The sequence below is a fragment of the Pelophylax lessonae genome (genome assembly GCF_965119305.1).
Source record: "Pelophylax lessonae genome assembly, chromosome: 8".
Lineage (NCBI taxonomy): Eukaryota > Metazoa > Chordata > Amphibia > Anura > Ranidae > Pelophylax > Pelophylax lessonae.
The window spans coordinates 93528664-93549984 of record NC_138775.1 but is presented as its reverse complement, the minus strand read 5'-3'; the positions used below and the strand labels follow the sequence as shown (position 1 = coordinate 93549984).

Sequence of the window (21321 nt, the reverse complement as noted above, 5' to 3'; positions counted from 1 at the left end):
CTCTCCAGCATGTCGGCCAGCACCCAGACAGAAGCAGGCCCCAGCCGGCAGCAGGATCCCTCTCCATCGGACATCCTGGAAGCGATAAAGGCATGCAAAGATACCCTAACGGTCAAAATTGATTACTTGGCCACGGACATTAACCTCATCAGACATGATCTAGACAAATTCCGCTCGCGGGTTTCTGAGGCGGAGGATCGCATCTCCCGCTTGGAGGACAACACCAGGGAGGACTCCAGGGACCTACACGCTCTACAGATGCAGATCAAGGCTCTCCAAGACAGGGCGATTGACACCGAAAACCGCCTGAGACGGAACAACATCCGCATCTTGGGGCGAAGCCTTTTTGCCGCAGCTGCTGGATCTCCCCGCAATGCCGCCAACCTCTGTGGTGGAGAGGGTCCCCCCAATTCCCGGAGCACCACCCAGGCCCTTTTTGCTGCGCCTTCTCAACTACCGTGACCGGGATCGTCTCCTGGCTGCGGCCCGTGCCAAGAAGGAACTCCGCTATGAGGATGCCCGCATTATGCTGTTCCCAGATTATTCTCCTGAGGTGCAACAGAAACGCAGACAGTTCACTGACATCCGCAAGCGTCTCCGAGATCTGGGCATCAAGTACAGTCTCCTCTACCCCAGCAGACTCCGGGTGATCGACGGGGACCGCACCAGATTTTTTGATACTCCTGACCTGGCGGCCTCCTGGCTGGACGTTCGCTGATGCGGATTCCCCCTGTAACCGGGCTGTGCAAGTATGCCTTCTTTACTGTTGCGCCCCCCCCCCTCCCCCCTTCCTTTTTTTACTTTTATGACTCTGGCTGCCCTCTCTTGACATCGTTCCCTGCCATTTTTTTTTCCTTTTTTTTTTTTTTTTTTTTTTTTTTTTTTCTCCTGGACCCCCCCTTCCCCCTATGTGCCTTATGTACTGCCGCTACTCATCTCTGACTGTTCATAGTAACTCACTGTCTTGGAGCTGGACCGATTGCTGGGATGCGCACTGTTACATAGGATCCCCTGTTTTTTTTTTTTTGGACTCTTCATCTGTGCTGCCCTCCCCTGCTCTCGCCTGGGTGCCTTGCCCTCCAGGCTGGGTGCCCTCCCCTTTGGTGGAGCGGGAGTACCCCCCCCCCTACTGCTACGGTCTATGTTCCGGGCCTAACAGCGGTTGTGGACTCTGTTTTGCTTTTTGGGTAAAAGCTGTCCCTAGCTTCCCCGGGAGGACTTGTTTGGTCCGCCCTGTTTTTTGGGGGAATGCTGGGGCTTAGCAGGATAGGCACTGAGTGCCTGGGTACTTTTGTTCTGTTTAACTGTATTAATGTGCTCATTGTTTTATGGTTGTGTTTACGGTGCTTGGGTTCGCCTGGTCTTGCTGCTCCCCAGATGCTGATGATGGTTCCCACGGGGTCCCCTCCCATCTTTTACCAATACCATTGTTATGACCTCACGTGATCTGCAGACCTTCTCCGTCATTTCCTGGAATGTTCGGGGCCTCAATTCAAAATTTAAGCGGGCTCTTATGTTTCAGTATTTGAATTCACACAAACCGTCGATAGTAGTATTACAAGAAACGCATCTGGTGGGCAGCAAACTGTTGTCCCTCAAACCGTGGGTGCACAAGTCATTCCATGCTTCCTACTCCAGCTACGCTAGGGGGGTCTCTGTCCTGATCCGCAAGTCCCTTCACTGTGAGGTGGAGGCGGTCCACACCGACCCTATGGGCCGATATGTCGTGCTTGTTCTCACTCTGTGGCAGTGTAGATATGTGATCGTGGGCCTATACGTACCCTCGCCCTTTAAATCTGATGTGCTTTATTCCATATTGGACCGGGTCTCCCCGTACTGTCCTGCCAAGATGCTTTGGATGGGGGATTTCAACGCCATTCTCTCCCCGACCCTGGACAGGCCTTCCACTCCTAAATCCTTTTCGGAGGATCTTTTACACTGGTCAGAGGCCGCAGGGTTGACGGAGACAACTCAACACCAAGTTCACTATATGGACCCCTTATGTATTTATACATGTTGATCATATGCCCCCTTAATCTTAGAGAATATTCAGTTCCTTTTAATCTTTTCTCATAGCTGAGCTCCTCCATGCCTCTTATAAGTTTGGTTGCCCTTCTCTGCACTTTCTCCAGTTCCCCACTATCCTTTAACTGGTGCCCATAACTGAACTGCATATTCCAGATGAGGTCTTGCTAATTTGTACAGGGGCAAAATGATCTCTCCCTCTGGAGTCCATGCCTCTGTTAATACAAGAAAGGACTTTGCTTGCTTTGGAAACTGCAGCTTGGAAATGCATGCTATTAAGCTTATGATCTAAAAAAAACAGATCTTTCTCAGCTATGGATTCCCCCAGTTCTAATCCGCCTAGTATGATGCATGCATATTCTTAGCCCCCAAGTGCATGACTTTACATTTATCAACATTACACCTCATTTGTCACATAGCCAATGCCCAATGTAACAGTGCAATGAGGTCAGTTTATAAGTTGGACACATCCTGTAAATAAGTTATTCCACTGCAAAGCTTGGTGTCGTCTGCAAAGACTGAAATGGTACTTTAATCCCAGACCCTATATAATTTATAAAGATATTAAAAAATAAGGGTCCCAACACTGAACCTTGGGGATACACCACTGATAACCTTAGCCCATTCAGAGTAAGAATCCTAAACCACGGGGGCGTGTCCAAGATGTCGACTGAAGCGGACGCTTAGTGAAGGAGCTCCGGTGATCAGCCTGCTTTTATCCTGCTTACCTGCTGCTTAACCTGAGGGACCTGTAGTTCTCCCTGCATTGCTATGACCAGGGGTCGACTGTCCTTAGAGCCCCATACATCTGCCTCGGATCCCGCTGCTCCTGCTGGTGCGAAGGCCGGGCCTCGTGCTTCCTCCAACATGGCCACCCAGACAGAGGATGAAGCTTCGGGAGCAGAATAACTTCTTGGCCATCTCCACTTGTCAGGCCACCTTGAAGTCTAAAATGGATTCCGTGCGAGGCTGATGGACGTGGCGCACAGGATGAGTGACACGGGAGGATACCCTGAGAGATCATGCGCCCTCCCTGCATACTCTTCGTGTCAAGGTGAAGGCTCTGGAGTATCGGGCGGAGGATTCGGAGAACCGCAACCGCCGAAACAATCTACGGATCTTGGCCTCCTGGACCTAATCCTGCTGAACCCTAACCCTGCTGATTTTATGGAGCGCCTCTTCCTTACCTTGCTCCCACAGGCCGGCCTTCTCCCCATTCTTTGCGGTGGAATGGGCCCACCGTATGCCTGCTCGCCGGGGGCCTTCTGGAGCCCCGCGCCACGCACTTTCATCCTCAATGTGTAGAACTTTCGTGACCGGGACCTGGTGCTGTGGGAGAGTAGGAAGCTGGTTGCCCTAAGGTACAAGGGGGCTAAGCTGATGATATTCCCGGACTTCTCTGTGGAGACCCAGAAGCTGTGCAAGTCGTTTAACCATTTCAAGCTATCTCTGCGCCAAAAAGGCCTGAAGTACAGCATGTTGTTCCCAGCCAGGCTCCAGGTGCAGGATGGCGAATCTCTGTTTCTTTAATTCCCCCTGAGGAGGCCTCGACCTGGCTGGTGTCCTTGCCCCGTCGCTAATTCCTGCCATCTTCTGCAACTTCCAGTTGGCTGCCTTGTTGTGCTCCGGTGTTCGTGGCAGTAGGATGTCCCTGATTCCTATCTGCCACACCTGTGACCTACACTTAACTCTCTCTCCGGTGGATTGTTTTCTATGTCTGGGACCCTCTTCTTTGATATCTGGAACTTCGCCTGGGATTGTCGAGACTGTGCCCTCTTGGGAACTCTGAATCTTCCCCCTTCTGTTTTTGGTACCTGGGTGGTCCTCCAGGTTTGCTTTTTTCCCTTGACCTCTACTGGGAGTCGGTTACCTATGCACGGGCAGTGCCATCGGTGCTCCTGGTGTGCTTGACTGTTCTCCCAGGCACCTTCTTGGTATAGTGTCCCCCTTTTGACTGTAGTCGTTTGGTTTGGGGTCTCGGGCTCACCCGTGTTTTTGGGGGGAGGGGTGTTTTGGGGAAGCTTCTGTTCAGGGTTTTATTTATTTTTTGCCACCAAAGTGTCTATTTCCACGTGCACTTTATTGCAACGGGTATTGTCCTGCTATTTTCTGAACTGTATGTGTGGGGTCGGGTTATTTTCCTTTTCTGTGGGCTGGGCCTGCTCTGGGAGGTAGCTAGGGAGCAGGGAACTCCTGCTTCTTTTTTTTTTTTTTTTTTTTTTTTTTTTTTTTTCCCCCCTGCAATATGGCCCCCCAGAGATTGGTTACGTGGAATGTGCGGGGGGCCTGAACTCTTTAAGCGCCCCTTGGTGTTTTTCCTTCTTGCAGAAGCACCACCCGCACATCCTGCATTCTCCAGGAAACCCATCTCTCACGGGCACCAGGGTGTTGGCCTTGAAGAGGTCATGGGTGTTGGCCTACTATCACTCCACCTTTTCCCGTGGGGTCAGTGTTCTTGTACAGCGGTCCCTCTCATTTGTACTGCTGGATCTCCATCTGGACCCTGATGGGCAATGTTATGCATGCTTTGTGTGATCATCTGGAAGTGGTGATTGCTGGTTTGTGCCTCCGCCTCCTGACCTGAGCCTCCTGCGTAAAATCCAGGGCCTGGTGGCTCGCTATCCTACTCCTAATCTGTTTTTTGCTGGGGATTTTATTATGCTGCCCAATCCCTCTTTAGATAAGTTTCGCCCTGACCCGGCGACTGACTCCGGTTTGGCCCGCTGGGCGGAAGCGTTTGGTCTGCAGGATGTTTGGGGGGGGGGGGGCTTGGCGTTACTGTGTTTTAAGAAATATTACTGGGCAGTGGTTCTGGTTAGTTAGATGGTGGTTTGCCCAGCCCTGGTCCAACCAAGCGGTCACCCTAGAGGTGGCTATTCTGGGCTCATATGCGGCCCTGTTGAACTTGGTCTATAGGGGACCTAGAGCTGAGGTCCAGGCAATGCCGTCTATGTGTACAGTGGTGAGGGTGTGGGCGCAAATGCTTGTGGCTACGGGGGAGGTGGGTAATGTTTCACCCCATACTCTATGGGGGAACCCGAAATTGTCTTGCCTTAGGTCTATCCCAGATCCTAGTGTTTGGGCTAGACACAGGGTGACTAGTTACAGCACCTAATGCCGGCAGGCTTTTTGCTACCCTTTCCCGAGCTGCGGGAGAAATTCCAGCTTCCGTCTTGGATGTTATTTAGGTACTTACAGCTGTGGCATGCAGTGCAGGCGCAGTTTGCGACTGCAGTAGTAGCCCTTTCAAGGTTCAGTTCTGCCCAGTGTTGCAATTTGCTCCTCCAGATCTCTAATGTGCGCTTCCAGAAGGACAACCAGCTCACATCTGTCGCAGTGGTATCCATCCTGGAGCGGTTGCTCCATTATTGTATACATGCTACCACACATTTTCCCGGCTACAACAATACCACTAATGGAAAAGTTGATGTTACCTAGGGGTTAGACTCCTGTTATAATCTCCTGTTTTTAATCTCTGGTCAAACCATGCAGAGACATTCCTAGCAGTGTAGGGAGGACGATGTTCCTGTGTGAGGTAGGGAGAGCTGTCTTTACATCCGATACCAGTCACAGTATTCATCGGTCAGTTTCTGCAACATTCTAAAATATTCATAGAACTGTAGGAATCGAGATCACTGCAGATATAAGCCACAGTAACCTTTGCTCAGTTGTGAATCTTTCTATAGGGATCACAGATCATCCATCTATAGGATTATAGATTACATCAGATATGTGAGAATATTAATAATCGGTCACTTGCGTACATCTAAAACCACCACAGCTCATCTATAGGGCTATCAATTACATCATATCAGGTCATTGAGTATCTATTGGTCAGTTGCGTATACCCTATATTGATCTGTATCAACATCATGTCCGAAAGGCCGACACTCACAGGCCACGAAAAGTGGGCAAGCAGCCTCTCTGTCGATTGTGAAAAGTGGTGGTCACAGTCAACATAGTGCATCCTCTGCAGGCGGGGCACGCCGTCCTTTATTTCCGGTGCTGTTCATCCACAAGATGTGGAAGAGTAGGTGGAGTGGATCAATAAGCCATCCTCATCCTCCTCTTCCTCAGACACCCACGCTCCCGGTAGTTTGCCTTCCACTGCAGCTGCCAAAGCGGCCCGTTCCACAGGCTCCTTCTCCACAGCTACTCCTTCAGTTGCCCCACCATCGAAGGAGTCACCTGAACTATTTCTCATAGTCGGTGACATGCTCCTGGAGGATGCGCAGCAATTTGAAAGCTGTGATGTTTCCCAGGTTGATGAAGGGAAGAACATGAGCCTAGAGAGAGGGGGTGATGACAGACAAGAGACCAGCAGTCATGTTGCCACAGCTGAAGCATATTGCCAAGTTCGCTCCAGTGACGAGGAGGGAGGGGATGATGTCACTGACTGTACTTGGGTGCCTGACAGGATAGAGGAGGGGGAGGATGAGGACTCGCAACTGCAACGAGGCAGGATGTGCTCCATGGGCCGCCATAGCAGTAGGCCCATTGCGTCACAGCACAGAGCTCCACAGGTGCAGGGTGCTGCAAAATCCCAGTGGACTACAAAGTGCATTGGTGTGGGCTTTTTTCAGCACCTGTGCAGTAGACCGCAGCGTTGCTGTTTGCAGCATCTGTCTAAAGCGGATCAAGCGCGGCCAGAACACCAGCCGCTTGGGCACCACATGCTTGACAAGGCATAGGACTACCTGCCATGCAGTCTGTTGGCAACAGCACCTCAAAGGCACCAGCTCAAAACAAGCATACATCACCTTGCTCCTCATCTGTGATCTCTAACCCTACTATACCTCATGCCTTCTCAAATGCATGCATCATCCTGTCAACATTTGAGGCCACTCGGCTGGTGAGCTGGGACGATGCATGCATCAGTGACACTATCCCGCTAGTCTACCTGTTGGAGCACACGCTGCGTGGAATCATGGACAGGGCACTTAAAGCAGAACAGCGGCAGGACTTCCTTTCCCCATATGGCCCCCTTTTATGCAGATATCATTCCTGCAGGGCCACCAAACACAGGAGGATGAGGATTTTGGCAGCATGGATGTAGAGGAAGAGGATGGCATACAGCAGTCTACAAGGGATGGTTTTGATTCCCCAGAAACCAGGAGTTCTACATGGTTTGGGAGAGGTTGATCCTGCTGACAATGTCATCCTAAGTGACCCAGAGGACTCAGAAGCTCATGCCTCCTCCAACTTCCGTTGCAGAATCGGGGAGCCCATGCAAAGCCTGCGAAAGGACCCGAGCATTCATGCTATCAAGGAGAGGGATAATTACTGCTTGGCAACCCTTCCTGATCCACATTACAAGGGTAAAGTTGCAGAGCTCATCCTGCCTTCGCAGAGAGAAAGATGAAACCTCTTGAGGAGGCCTTGAAAAAAAAAAATTGTGTACCGCCTTTCCAGACACTGGGAGGTCAACATTCTCCGAGTGTGTCTGAGGCATCGTTCAGCCAAAGGAGGAGCGGTGGAGAAGGCGGCCAGCTGACCGATGCCTTAACAGTTATTTTTTCCTCAGCAGCACCCAGGGCTGTTGGGTTTAAGCATGAATTCTTACCAGCAGGTCCCGTTCCTGCACCCAGCAAGAGTAACTGTGAGGGGTTGGTGTTCAGGCACCAGCAACGCCAAAGGCCCAATTTTTGGCACCTGTTTGACAAGTACATAATGTGACGGTGGCGTACATAATGTGACGGTGGCGGGTATCAGACCGCTGGCCTTCTCATCCAACTCGTGACCAAAGACCAAGCAATCTCACACCCTGCCGTCACTTGCGTAACAATGCCACTCTCAGCTGCACCCGGCACACAGATTGTCCAGCTTGCGGGACCACAATCTAAATGCCAGCAGACTGAGCGATTTGTCACTGGGCTAATTAAAAATTAACCCTTTCTCTGCCACCACCTCTACAGTATGAGCCCAGAGGACGCTCGTAATTTTAGAAATACGAATTATGACTTTTTAGAATAACCATCTATAACACACTGTCACCTCAGACAGGAATGTTCAGATTTATCCTAAACAGTAGCGCTCTTTCAGGAGGCAGGTTCTTTGGGTCAGTTTGCGTTTAAGAGCTTAGAGACAAAATTAACACTTTTCAAAATAAGAATAGGAATTGGAACAATGTGGGGCATAAGTCGGGACTTTTCAGGTACCGTCTAGGACCAATAGTGGTAATATAGTACTAATGCAATGATTTGTACTAAACATTTAATGTACAAAATTATCAAGAAAAGAAATGCAAAAGGACAAGGGAACAATTGATGTATACAAAAAATGGAAATGAAACCATCAAATAAGAACATAATCCTCATTAAAAATGGAACCACCGGAAAGTACCGCTGGGCCAGATTGATCCGGTGATCAATCAGGTATTTCCTTAGGTGTACCACAACCCACTACCCTACATGTTTCGCGGTACAAACTGCTTCTTCAGGGGTACAAATAGATGTTCAAGAGGATAACTGCAGAATAATTGAAACAGAAATTAGTTGCAAGACAAATTTACTCCAAATACTACATAACCTGTGGAAGAGGGATAAATACATCCCACTATGCGTATACATTTTAAACGGAATTTAATAGTCCTACATGTAAATCACGGTATATCATATAGAGGAGCAAGGAAAAAACATGGGATATCCCACCTTGGCGGCTGCTGGTCTGTGGACAGGAGAAAGGAACACGCTAGGGACAAACCCAAGTCCCCCAGGTGGACATGGACAGCCTGAAATGACCCAGAGACCTAGGTAATATATGGATAACAATCACAAAATGAATATGATAGATTAATGGACATATTGGGCCCATATTGACCATAAATAGGGGGACAAAGCTCCATAACCTTATTCAAACCTTAAACTGTAATTCCAATATATTATGTATGTTGTAAAGAAAAATCATTATCCTAAAAAGGCTTACCAGTATCACCGCCTTAAAAAACATGAAGGTCAGATGGTGGGATGGATGGATAAAGGATCGCTGATGTAAATCCAAGATATTTGGTAACAGGTTGAAGATCCCAAGGAACTAAACGGTTCCTATATATGTGCAAGGAAAAAGGAATGTCACTAGGAGATTCCCATGTGTAGTAAATAAAAAGATGTATGCTATATCACATGCAAGAAGAAACAATTATAAAAGTCCAATATATGCAGGTAGAGTACAGACAGGACCCCTGGAGAGCAACAGTCAGTGCTTCCCGGTCTACTTCACTTTTCTCTTTTGCCTTATGTTCCCCTGTTTGCTATACATAGTAGACCAGGAAGCACTGGCTGTTGCTCTCCGATGGTCCTGTCTGTACTCCATCTACCTGCATATATTGGACTTTTATAATTGTTTGTTCTTGCATGTGAGATAGCATACATCTTTTTATTTACTACACATGGGAATCTCCTAGTGACATTCCTTTTTTCTTGCACATATATAGGAACCGTTTAGTTCCTTGGGATCTTCAACCGGTTACCAAATTATCTTGGATTTACATCAGCGATCCTTTATCCATCCATCCCACCATCTGACCTTCATGTTTTTAAGGCGGTGATACTGGTAGGCCTTTTTATGATCTTTTTCTTTCCAACATACAGAATATATTGAAATTACAGTTTAATGTTTGAATAAGGTTATGGGATTCTCTGAGGAGCTTTGTCTCCCTATTTATGGTCAATATGGGCCTAATCTATCATATTCATTTTTTGATTGTTATCCATATATCACCTAGGTCTCTGACCTGCCTTGGGTCATTTCAGGCTGTCCATGTCCGCCTGGGGGACTTGGTTTGTCCCTAGCGTGTTCCTTTCTCCTGTCCACAGACCAGCAGCCGCCAAGGTGGGATATCCATGTTTTTTCCTGGCTCCTCTGTCTATATGATATACGGTGATTTATGTATGGCTATTAACATTCGGTTTAAAATTTATACGCATAGTGGGATATATTTTGGGGTAAATATTTATCCCTCTCCCACATGCGTAGTATAGTTCAATACACTGTCAAACACATGTTATGTAGTATTTGGAGTAAATTTGTCTTGTAACTAATTTATGTTTCAATTATTCTGCAGTTATCCGCTTGAAAATCTATTTGTTCCGTGAAATATGTAGGTACACCTAAGGAAATACCTGATTGGTACTGGATCAATCTGGCCCAGCGGTACTTCCCGGTGGTTCCATTTTTATTATATGAGGATTATGTTCTTATTTGATGGGTTTCATTTCCATTGTTTGATTTTTTTTTTTTTTTTTTTTTTTTTTTTTGTATAAATCAATTGTTCCCTTGTCCTTTTTTATTTTTGTACATTAAATGTTTTTAATACAAAACATGGCATTAGTACTAGATTACCACTATTGGTCCTAGACGGTACCTGAAAAGTCCCGACTTGTACCCACATTGTTCCAATTCCTATTCTGACTATAATTGGGATGTGGTATCTTCAACTTGTTTTCTCTAATGAGGTGTGTGTGTGTGTGTGTGTGTATGTATGTGTGTGTGTATGTATGTGTATATATAAAATTTCAAAATAAGGTTTAATTATAAGAAAGGTTAAGATTGGTGCAAATATATTTACAGAAAAATGGGTTACAAAGAAGTACACAATTTAGCAATATCCAAGAATGGATAAGAATTAGAAATGAAATGCTTGCATTCAAAAAGTCCTTGTATTATCAGAGTTCCAGAAGCTGAACATGTGTGATCGCGGTCTCCAATGGATAGATGTTCCTTTCCTTGATGCATGAGACTGAGAGCTCCATCAGCTCCTGTCTTTTTCTCTGACCCACAGGGGGTGTCACCAGACGTACTTGACCAATAGACACTGGGGCCATAAACTGCTAAGACACCTCCCGCTTAGACAGATTATTAACAGAACTCGTATCTCAAAATATTGAATCTACTATTCAGACACTAAACACGGGTTACCTCGGAATAACCTCCGACCTGTAAGGCATGTGATCGCTAGCTTGTCTCCCCCTAGCAACAAAGGTGATAATGTTTGATCTTACTTCGATCGGTATTTTATGTGGCATTCAAATATATACTTTCTAGAGACATATCTTGCTTGTGTATAAAGTTTGTGGGTAACTGTCCCAGATAACAGAGCTCTTGACTGCTTTGTTATGACGATTAGCCATATGGCTTTGCTCAGATTACAACTTAGCTCTGAGCAGGAAGACATAGTGGCTAGGGGGTCGGTCTTCTGCTTAGATAAGAGTTGTTTGAAGCCATGCATACTAATGTTCAGTGACCCAGGGGGTAATTAACACTGCCAAAAGGAGCTGGGATGAGGGGCGGGTAAAGGAATGACCTGAACTGTCAGCTGAGCTCTGAAACACAAAATGGTTGCTTGCGACAGCTTTAACGAAATGGCTGCCTGACAAATTGGGGTCCCAACGCACGATACCATTACACATATGATTTCATATTTTTTAGCAGCAGGGCCTGTTCTGCACCCTGCAAGAGTAACTGCGAGGAGTTACGGTGCTCAGGCACCATCAACAACCAAGCCCAATTTTTCTGCACCCGTATGACAAGTGCATGTGATTTGAAATTTGTATGTATATTACATTTTGCTTTAGAAATGTCAATATAGCTGCAGCTATATTTGAAGTTTGGCCTCAGCAGAGTCCTTGATAATGGTGCCACATTCCTAAATATGATAAAGAAAAATTCCCCTGGTGGTAGGACTTTAAAGGCACTTGTATTGATCACAAAAAAAAAATGTAATGTGATTTATTCAAAAAAATCATGACCATTATTAAAGAACATTAAAATAATGCAAACGTATTCCAGAAAAAACAAAAAATGCAATAAATGGTCAAGTTGATGGCACAATGTATACCCAATTAATTTCAAAGCCAATAAGCTTCTTCAGGGGTGACAGGTGATTCGCACTGTTTGCGGATTTTAAAAACAAGCTAGCAAAGATTGTCTGCCCGGTGGATCATCATAGTTCAATATTGGTGAACAATGTCACAACAGCACCTTTCCCACAAGTGGGGTGAACGTGCTCCAAGGTATGGACCCTATGTATAACTGAAGTCCAAAAGGTAAGGAGCCCTGAGATGTTACAAGAGATTTGTCAACCAAGACCCACAGCAGACAGCATGCAGCTTGTTTTTAAAATCTGCAAACTGTACGGATTATTTTTTGTGATCAATACAAGTGCCTTTAAAGTCCCAAAACCAGGGGAATTTTTTTTCTCTCTAGTATAGCTGCAGCAGACTACATACATCATAGAGATGCACTACTTGACAAGCTTATTGAGGGGACCCCCCCCCCCCCCGGCAAGATTTGAAGGAATTTTTTTTTTTTCATTTTTATAGTTTCACTTTAAGCCTTGTTAAAATCAGTAAATCAGTGCTCCTTTAAAAACTTTTTTTTTTTTTTTTGCTACATGTTCCCCAGGTCAGGACCCAGACCCCCATACACTTTTTTTTTTTGAGGCAGTAACTTGCATTTAAGCCTTCAAAATGAGGCCGTTTGATTTTCGAGGCTTGAGTCCCATAGACTTCAATGGGGTTCGTTTGTTCGAACAAACTTTTCCTCTGTTCGCGGTGTTCTGGTGCCAACCAAACCGGGGGGTGTTCGGCTCATCACTAGTTACCAGTCGGTCTCCCTAATCGCCACCACATGAGTTATGATACTGTATTGCACTGGTGACAGTATGTAAGCAAATTGTGATATTTTTCCAAAAATTACAGCTTCAAAAAAATTGCCTTGTCTTTTTACAAAATAACTTTTCATTAAAAAAAAAGAGAAACTGTTTTCTAAAATGTTGGGGTGGGGGTTTTTCTGCTTTAACAAAAAAAAGGTGGTGGTTGAATGCCACCAAAAAAGCTGTAGTTGTGTGAACAAAATAACTTTTTTTTTTTTTTTTTTTTTTTGGTTGGGGTACAGTGCTTAAAGCTGAAAATTGGCCTAAGCAGTAAGGGGGGGGGGGGGGGGGTTGTAAAAGTGCCCAATATTGAAGAGGTTAGGTACTATTAGAAGGATTGTGGCCTTTAACCATCTTATTCCAGAGGTGTCTGGCCGCAAGGTTGTGTCTGGGTTTTTTTGTTTTTTTTTAATTGCAAATGGGTTCTCCTTGATGAGATCACACTACAGCACCCTGTGCTTCCTAGGGATCAGCTTGGTTCTCTGCCCTGTAGAAACCACGCTTTAGGAGAGGTCATCCAAGGAATATTCCCTAGTGGGTTCAAAGTGGCTGTCTTGGTGGCTATCAAAGCATGTCAATGTTTCTAAGTTGACTACTAACCATGCAGCCTTTCCCTATTATTGACAAGTATAAAGTGGTCTTTCATCAAAGATCTTCTTTCTACCTGTAGCTCCCTCCTAGGCAGGTGCTAGAGAGTGAGTAAAGTTTTTGGCTCTGTCTGCCTATCAGAGGAACAGCAGGTGAATTCAATGTTGCACTCTGCTTAACAGAGCAGGATCTGTGAGTTGGGTCTGATCAATGTGCTCAGTGTGATTCATGTGGTCTGGGGGGGGGGGGGGGGGAGAGAGAAAGTGTCCCCATTGGTCCAACGGGGAGGCATATTGGACAGTGGAGGAAACCTGACAATGGGCACACAGGCTTTGCTACAGCCCCAGTGATTGGTACAGACTGCTGTCTCGGTGCATTGTGGAGTGTGGTATAAAAGCCAGGAGCACATGTGCTCGGGGTCTTTGGCTGGTGAGCAGAGTCCGGAAGGAGGGTGGGGGCTGCTGCCTCTTCTGCTGTGGTTGGTGTACGGTCACAGGCAGTTGGCCTGGTAAACCAGAAGTGAGGAGCTGAACCCAGGTCCAGAAGAGCTGACTAGGAGGAGTTGACACTGGAGAACCTGACAAGCGGTATTGTAAGTACAGGGGATCGTGTCTAAGGGCCTGACCAGGAAGGGGGCTACTCTGGAGTAGAGTAATCAGAGGACAGGTGTCAGCTGGTGGCTATGAGTTACTAGGCGAGTACCCTGAAGAGTTTTTAAAGAACTTTACCTCAGTGTCATCTAGTGGCAGGATGAAGCTGTTGCCTTGCCGCATTATCAGACAGATTTCCTCAGCAATGGAAACAGTTCGAGTTTTGGAGTATCCCACTCATCTCTTCTCCCATCCCCATATAAAATAAAAAACTTACCACAACAACCCCTAGATTGTTCATTGACTGAGCCGGAAAGTAAAGTGTTAAGTTCTGCATGCAGTTGCTATTTGTAACCCAGAAGGACCCGAAAAGGTGAACAATCCAGCAGTGCTACATACCTAAAATGGTCGGTCTTCCAACTTGAGTACATGGCTACCCCCCCCCCCCCCCCCACCCCATTCTGGTCCTTCTCTAATGCAATCTATACACTGTATATACCACATGGTGTGTTTTATTTTTATCGTTAGGAAAAACTGAGGTCGTTGTACCAACAAAGCAATTTCCCTGCTGAGCTCATTTGCATTGTCATTAACCATGAATAACACCTCCAGGATTGTAAGCATTTTTGTGTGTAATTCTTTTCTGAAGAAACTTTTTTTTTTTTTTCCCCTATCCAAAGGTTCCATGTTCCAGCCATCAGAGACCAGACCCAATTATGCACCAGTTCAATATTCTTCAAAGGAAAACTCTTCGGGTAGAGCTCATAAAGGCAAACTGTGTAAATCTGACATTGGCACACCTAACAACTTCAAGTGAGTATTTCCTAAGGATGTCTTGTCTAATTTTATGCACTTAGGGCTTGTGTGTTTTTTTTTTTTTTTTTTTTTTTTGTGGCCATTGCAGGGTAGTTTATGCCACAGCATGGGTACGTATATGTAGACATAGTTGCTCGCTAGTATAAACTGTGTAGTATAGTATATTTGCAGTGCTAGACTGTACTCATTTTGTGTACTGCTAAATCCTGTTGCTTCCATTAAAGTCTCTTGCATATGTCTGTTTGTCATGAGTCGATTTGTTTCTAAAGACCAATTGGCACAGTGTTCTATTACACACAGTGGAAGGGACATTACCAATTGCCTACTGAGTACTTTCACCCCTTCCTGCCTAGGCCAGTTCTGAGCTTTCAGCACTGTCACACTTTGACAATTGCGCAGTCATGCAATGCTGTACCCAAATTAAGTGTGTGTGTGTGTGTGTGTGTGTGTGTGTGTGTAATTTTTTTGTGTTTTTGTTGCCTCACAACCTGGAATTTACGTGGATTGTTTGAGGATTTGCATCATTTAATTCACAGAACATGCCCACAACTTTTGAAGGGTTAAACAACAAATAGGACAAAAAGTCAATGTGCATAACTATTTACCCCCCCCCCCCTAAAGTCAATACTTTGTAGAGCCACCTTTTGCAGCAATCGCAGCTCCAAGTCGCTTTGGATAAGTCTCTGAGCTTGCCACACCTTACCACTGGGATTTTTGCCCATTCCTCCTTGCAAAACTGCTCATGCTCCTCGTTGGATGGTTTGCGCTTGTAAACAGCAAATCTTTGTCTGACATCAGATTTTCTATTGGATTGAGGGCTGGGCCTTGGACTAGGCCATTTCAACACCTTTTCCCCTTAAACCACTCAAGTGTTGCTTTAGCAGTGTGTTTGGGGTCATTGCCCTGCTGGAAGGTGAACCTCTATCCTAGCCTCAAATCACGCACAGAGTGGTATAGGTTTTGCTCAAGAATAGCCCTGTATTTAGCACCATCCATCTTTCCCTCAACTCTGACCAGTTCTGGCTGCGGATGGTGTTCTTTGGGTGATATGTTGGGTTTGCGCCCGACATAGCATTTTCTTTGGCCGAAAAAGTTCAATTTTAGTCATCGTATCAGAGCACCTTCCTCCATACGTTTTGGGAGTCTCCCACATTCCTTTTTGCAAACTCAAAACGTGCCATTTTTTTATTTATTTTTTTGCTGAAGTAATGGCTTTCTTCTGGCCACTCTGCCATAAAGCCCAAGTCTATGAAGCTTGTCGTCCTATGTACAGATACTCCAGTCTCTGCTGTGGAACTCTGCAGCTCCTCCAGTGTTACCTTGGGGCTCTGTGCTGCCTCTGATGCCTTCCTTGCCCGTTCTGTGAGTTTTGGTGGGCAGTCGTCTCTTGGCAGGTTTGCTGTCGTGCCATGTTCGCTCCATTTGGTTATGACCAATTTGATGGTGCTTCTGGGGATCATCAAAGATTTTGTATGTGTATGTTTCTAGGCCTTGAGCCTAATGTGGGTCTGCCATTGTTACCAGAGACACTTCCAACATATTTAAGTTGTGAACCCAAGTGTGAGAACTTGAGAATGACCATTCCCGGCATCTTGGTTTTGTTTATTTTAATTTGTGGATGGGAGAAGGGAATGAGTGGGATACTCCTCTGGCTCAACTAGGTTCAGCTGGGACACTGTACAGAAAAATGCCTGTCGGCGCTGTCTTGACGCCAGCTGGATGCTGGCCAACGCTTCCTGGCGCTTGAAGATGCTGTTCTGCTGAACTGTGCTAGAACTTCGACTTTAACACACTGGCTAACTCATATCAAGGACTGTAGGACATTTGACTCCTGATACTGTTTAGCTCAAGTCTGATGAACTGTTCCTCCAGCCCTTCACTGACTGAGGTAGCTCCTTGTAACTGCTTGTGCTGCTGCAACTCTCAAGTCTGTACACTTCACTCTTCATGGCCCAACTGTTCGCGCCCTCTTTACACTGTGGGGTCCTCTGACTAGGCATCCCCTTGGACCGTCACCGGAGTGGTCCCCTCACAGCTAAGCAGACCCCCAGGGGCAATTCACAGTACTCACGACCTTGGAAGGCTTTCCTGGAACTGAACCCCTCTTTCTCTGCTGGTCCTCAGCATGCTGGATCCCTTCTGTAACTCAGCTCGGCTCTCAGGCCAGCTGCCCGAGACGCCCGATTCTTCTGACAGGAGGAGAGACAGCCGTACTCTCCCTCCTGGGACTCCTGCCAAAGATGCTGCATCATGCGTTCCCTCAAACATATACCCACTCCCAGAATCCTCTGCGGCAGAATCTGCCTTCTGGGGTAGCTACAGGCCTGAATGTGTCTGATTGGGTTTCCTCCACTGTCCAATGAGAATCCTCTCATGGAGCCAGTGGGGACTCTCCTCTCAGCAGACACACTTGGGAGACATGACAGCCTAGCTGAAAATCATGGCCCTGCTGTTAGGCAGCCTAGACCCACTATACTTTTTACCTAGCACCTACCTTGTAGGGTGTTGCATCTATCCTTTTTTTTTTTTTTTTTTTTTTTTTCTTATTACCAAACCCTGACTTTTACTTCAACCTTGTCCCTTACTTGTTTGGAGAGTTCCTTGGTCTTCATGGCAGTTTAGTGGTCTCTTGCTTAGGTGTTGCATCCTCTGGGGCCTTTCAAAAAAGGTGTGTCTATGTAATGACAGATCATGTAACACTTAAATTGCACACAGGTGGACATTTCACTAATTACGTGACTTCTGAAGGTAATTGGTTGCGCCAGAGCTTTTTATGGGCTTCATAACAAAGGGGGTGAATACATACGCACATGCCAATTTTCTGGTTTCTAGTTCTAAAAAATTTTGTGTATATATTTTTCTCCTTTCACTTCACCAACTTGGACTATTCAGTTCTGATCCATCACCTAAAATTCAGATTAACAAAACATTGAACTTGGCTATAATGTAACAAAATGGGTAAAGGGGGTAAATACGTTTGCAAGGCACTGTATATGTGTGTGATTATTTTTTTATTTTTTTTTCCCTTTACACAAATAGCTTTTGGTGGTATTTCATCACCGATTTTTTTTTTTTTTTTTTTTTTTTTTTTTTTCTCCTTCACTGATGTGCACTGATAGGCTGCAACGCTGGGGCTTTACTGTAATTAGGACACTGATGACCAGTGTCCTGATTACCTGTCCTGGTCACCCCTTCGAGGATGGGCTCCCCTCGCCACACACTCTTGACAGTGAGACGAGGAGCGCCTGTGATTGGACACAGCTTATCGCATGGGTAAAGAGCCGCATCATTGGCTCTTTACCAAGCTTGGGGACACGCTGTGTCCTAGGAAGACGGCACGGCATGATCACTGCGCACCCATTCTGGGTCGCCATTATATGATGTCCCAGAATGAGAGCCGCACCACTCCGCCGTCATTTGACGGTGGAGGTGCGGCAAGTGATAAATACCAGAAGTGCATTATGTGCAGAGTTCAGAGGTGTGTTGCATACAGGGTGCAAAGTTCAGCTTGCTATCACAGCTAAAATGCTATTAGACACTAGCTCAAACACTCAAAATGGGACTTCTGGAAGGAATTGTTCAAGCATATGAAGTGGCTGCAAAAAAGGTTGAGGGATCAGTAACAGCCAACTTTTGAAATGGCAGTAAAAAGGTTGCAGAGGATTAGCCACTGTCATGAAGTCTCTTTAAAAATGGGAAAACTCAAGTTCCAGTGTATGATCCGTAGTGTTCGATATATAAGATCTGGGGAAGATCCACAGAGAATAGCTAACAACTGTCCAAGGCGCTGTGGCCCTTCTTTCACAGGTGCTTACCTCTGCATCCCCCATCTCCCTTTTACCCCTCTTCAGCTCTGACCTTTGCATTAAAACCCTCTTCCACTGTTCCATCTTCTCACCCTCATTAACAGAGATGTATAGTAACTAAGTAGAACTACTTCACTACTGTACTTAAGTACCGAAAGGCGGTATCTGTACTTTCCTAGAGTAGAATTTTTTTCTCCTACTTCCACTTTTAATTCACTACATTTTTTCAATGATTTCAATACTTAAATGTTTTTTTTTTTTTTTTGGGCTGCATAGTTACTAGTTACAATTATAAAAATTACCACTGCCAGAACAGTAGATGGCAGGTTTCATGAAGCTCAAAACGTGTTATCAGCGCATATGAAAATAGATGTTGCTGCATTTGAAATAATAAACAATATTATGTTCAAACTTTTGACTTCTTTCTTTAATAACTACATAACATAGTACTTGTACTTTCAGTACTTGAGTAGCTATTTTTTTTTTTTTTCAAAACTACTGGTACTTTTACTTTCAGTACTTGAGTAGCAAATTTTTTAAAAAAAACTACTTGCAATACTCAAGTACAAAAAATGTTGAATACTTTAGTACCTCTACTCAAGTCACTTTTTGATCGAGCACTTGTACTTTTACTCAAGTATGGGTTTCGAGTACTTTATACAACTCTGCGCATTAAAAGCTCTACCATATTCCAAATCTTGTGTTGCTGCATTAAGCTGAAGAACCCTAGTACCTCCTTGCACACTGTAGGTGGCTCTGCCTCATCACTGGCAGGAAGATCATCCCCTGAGGGTGTTGGGATCTGCAATGCACCCCCAGGCACCTGATATCTCCCTTGTCCCCATCCTGCACTCAGTAGGAACCTCTCAGGTGATTAAATCTGTGGGAGCCGTTGGGAGACAAGCTGTTGTAAGCATAGAAGCCTGGACTTCTGTGCTTGCAAGTAATAGCGGTGTACAGGGCCTGAGCCAGAGGTGGTGGAACTGAATTTCACCAAGTTCCAGCTGAAAAAAGTCTAACATAGTAAATATGATGGATTTAGAGGAATAACACTTGAAAAATGGTAAGATAGCCTATGTGGAAGAAGGAAAAGAACCAAAACTCAGTTTCATGAATTCGCTTTTCTACCACCAAATAAAAAAAAATCTAGCAAACTGCATAATGCATACATGCACTAAGCTAATCCAAATAGCTGCTCTTCACTTCAGTTCTACTTTATGACAACTAAGTTAGAGGGAACGCTTATATAAATGTGCCTAAAGCAGTCACAGTAGTGCTCATGTTTTCTTCAGACTCTGCTGTGTGTCTGCAGTGTAAGATCTAAAGCACTGCTGCCTATGCCTGCTAGTCTTAGATCTGGAATGAAATCTGATCTCAATACTGTGCTGCTGTTTGTTTTTTCCTGTTGGAGGTTCTATCCTAAACAAAGCCCTGCCGCCACACAGTGAAGAAAGCATGGCAAGTCAAGACACACATGCATATGCATTATTTATTACCTTGCATTAGCATGGAAGAACCACTTCCATTTCCAAGGTTGGGTTGGAAACCCAAAATTTAGGATTTATTTGCAAAGAACTGCAAACAAATTGTATGTCCCATTAAAATGGTATGAAGGATCGAGTTGCTAAAGGCTCAGCTGACCTGGATCATAATTTATGAAGACAGTAGCCATGCTTCAAGACAAAATGCAGCTCTTTGAGAAAACATGGGACCCCTGGGTGAGGTACCTCGCTGGGCCTCCCTGATCAGAGGGGGAGACTCCACTTAACGGGACCACATAGTTTGCTTATAATTCTACCCCCGGGCTCTTGGATCTAGACACTGACACTATCCACCTTCTTTCCTGCTATCCTTACTTCCTTATCAGCTTTCTATTTCTTCATCTCCTATTTTAAATATTCTATAAATGACATGGACGTTCATGGACGTGGCTATTGCCTATACCTGGCATACAGGTGGCACCCCTGCTGGACTGCAGGTGGTGGACCCCTTCAAGGTTAGTTTTGGTCTTATGAGCTGGGGGTCGGGCAGCTGTTTCTCTCCCCCCCCCCCCCCCCCCCCTCGGGGCGCCGGAGGGGGAGTGGCAGGGTCTTGCCGGCCAGCGCAGATTCAGTTGGCATGGAGTGGTACCTTTTTTCTGATGGTTATGCCGCTGTTTTATTAACCTGAACACCATGTCAAATGTTCTGAAAATGGCTTATGTTCCACAGTCAGGGCCTATTGGTACCTTTTTTGACTTCTTTGCTAATAAAAAAAAAAAAAATATTGAAATCTAATGGTATGAAGACTGGCCTCTGAGCTGCTGGTAAGTGTGCACACATGGCATGAACAAGATGAAACCACATGCATGTTGGGGATGGGATCTCACTGGTGGAACATGCTAAATTCAGTACTCTAGGCACAATTCCCCCCCCCCCCCCCCCAATGATTAAAGAGTTGCAGTGTAAAGGGGAGGACACTTTTTTTTTTTTTTTTTTTTTTGTACGGTTTGCCAACGTGATGGTGTTAAAAGCATACCTGGCATTTTTCTGCATTCCTCGCATACTGAAGGAACGGCATGCTGCTCAGCAGCTTGGTGGGCTGTGAGGCCTGTAAAGGATGCATGCATGTGGAGTAAGCGGGCATGCACATGGCACAGGAATGTTGTTTTAACATGTTCCTTGCATTTGAGGCGGCTGGAAGGGACACCGGTATTTGCTGGCACTGGTAACTGGGGTAGGTGTTAACTGAGCTGTGATAGCTGCTGAGTGCTGGATCCTAGCTTTTAAGAGAGAAAATACACAGGGGTTTTTACCTCCAATGTTTTCCAGAAAACTGGGGAGGGAGGAAGCACAGCAGGAAGGGG

General features: G+C 45.6%; 1 protein-coding gene across 1 annotated transcript in view; it reads left to right on the top strand.

Annotated features, from left to right (window-relative positions):
- Positions 1-526: 526 nt before the first annotated feature.
- Positions 527-21321, top strand: part of LOC309561638 (uncharacterized protein) — a gene marked incomplete at both ends in the record, with an annotated part of 62957 nt that continues 42162 nt past the window's right edge. The window contains 3 exons of the mRNA XM_082265635.1: positions 527-620; positions 10088-10123; positions 14535-14667. Coding sequence (XP_082121761.1) covers positions 527-620; positions 10088-10123; positions 14535-14667 — 263 coding nt within the window. The remainder of the gene's footprint in view (positions 621-10087; positions 10124-14534; positions 14668-21321) is intronic.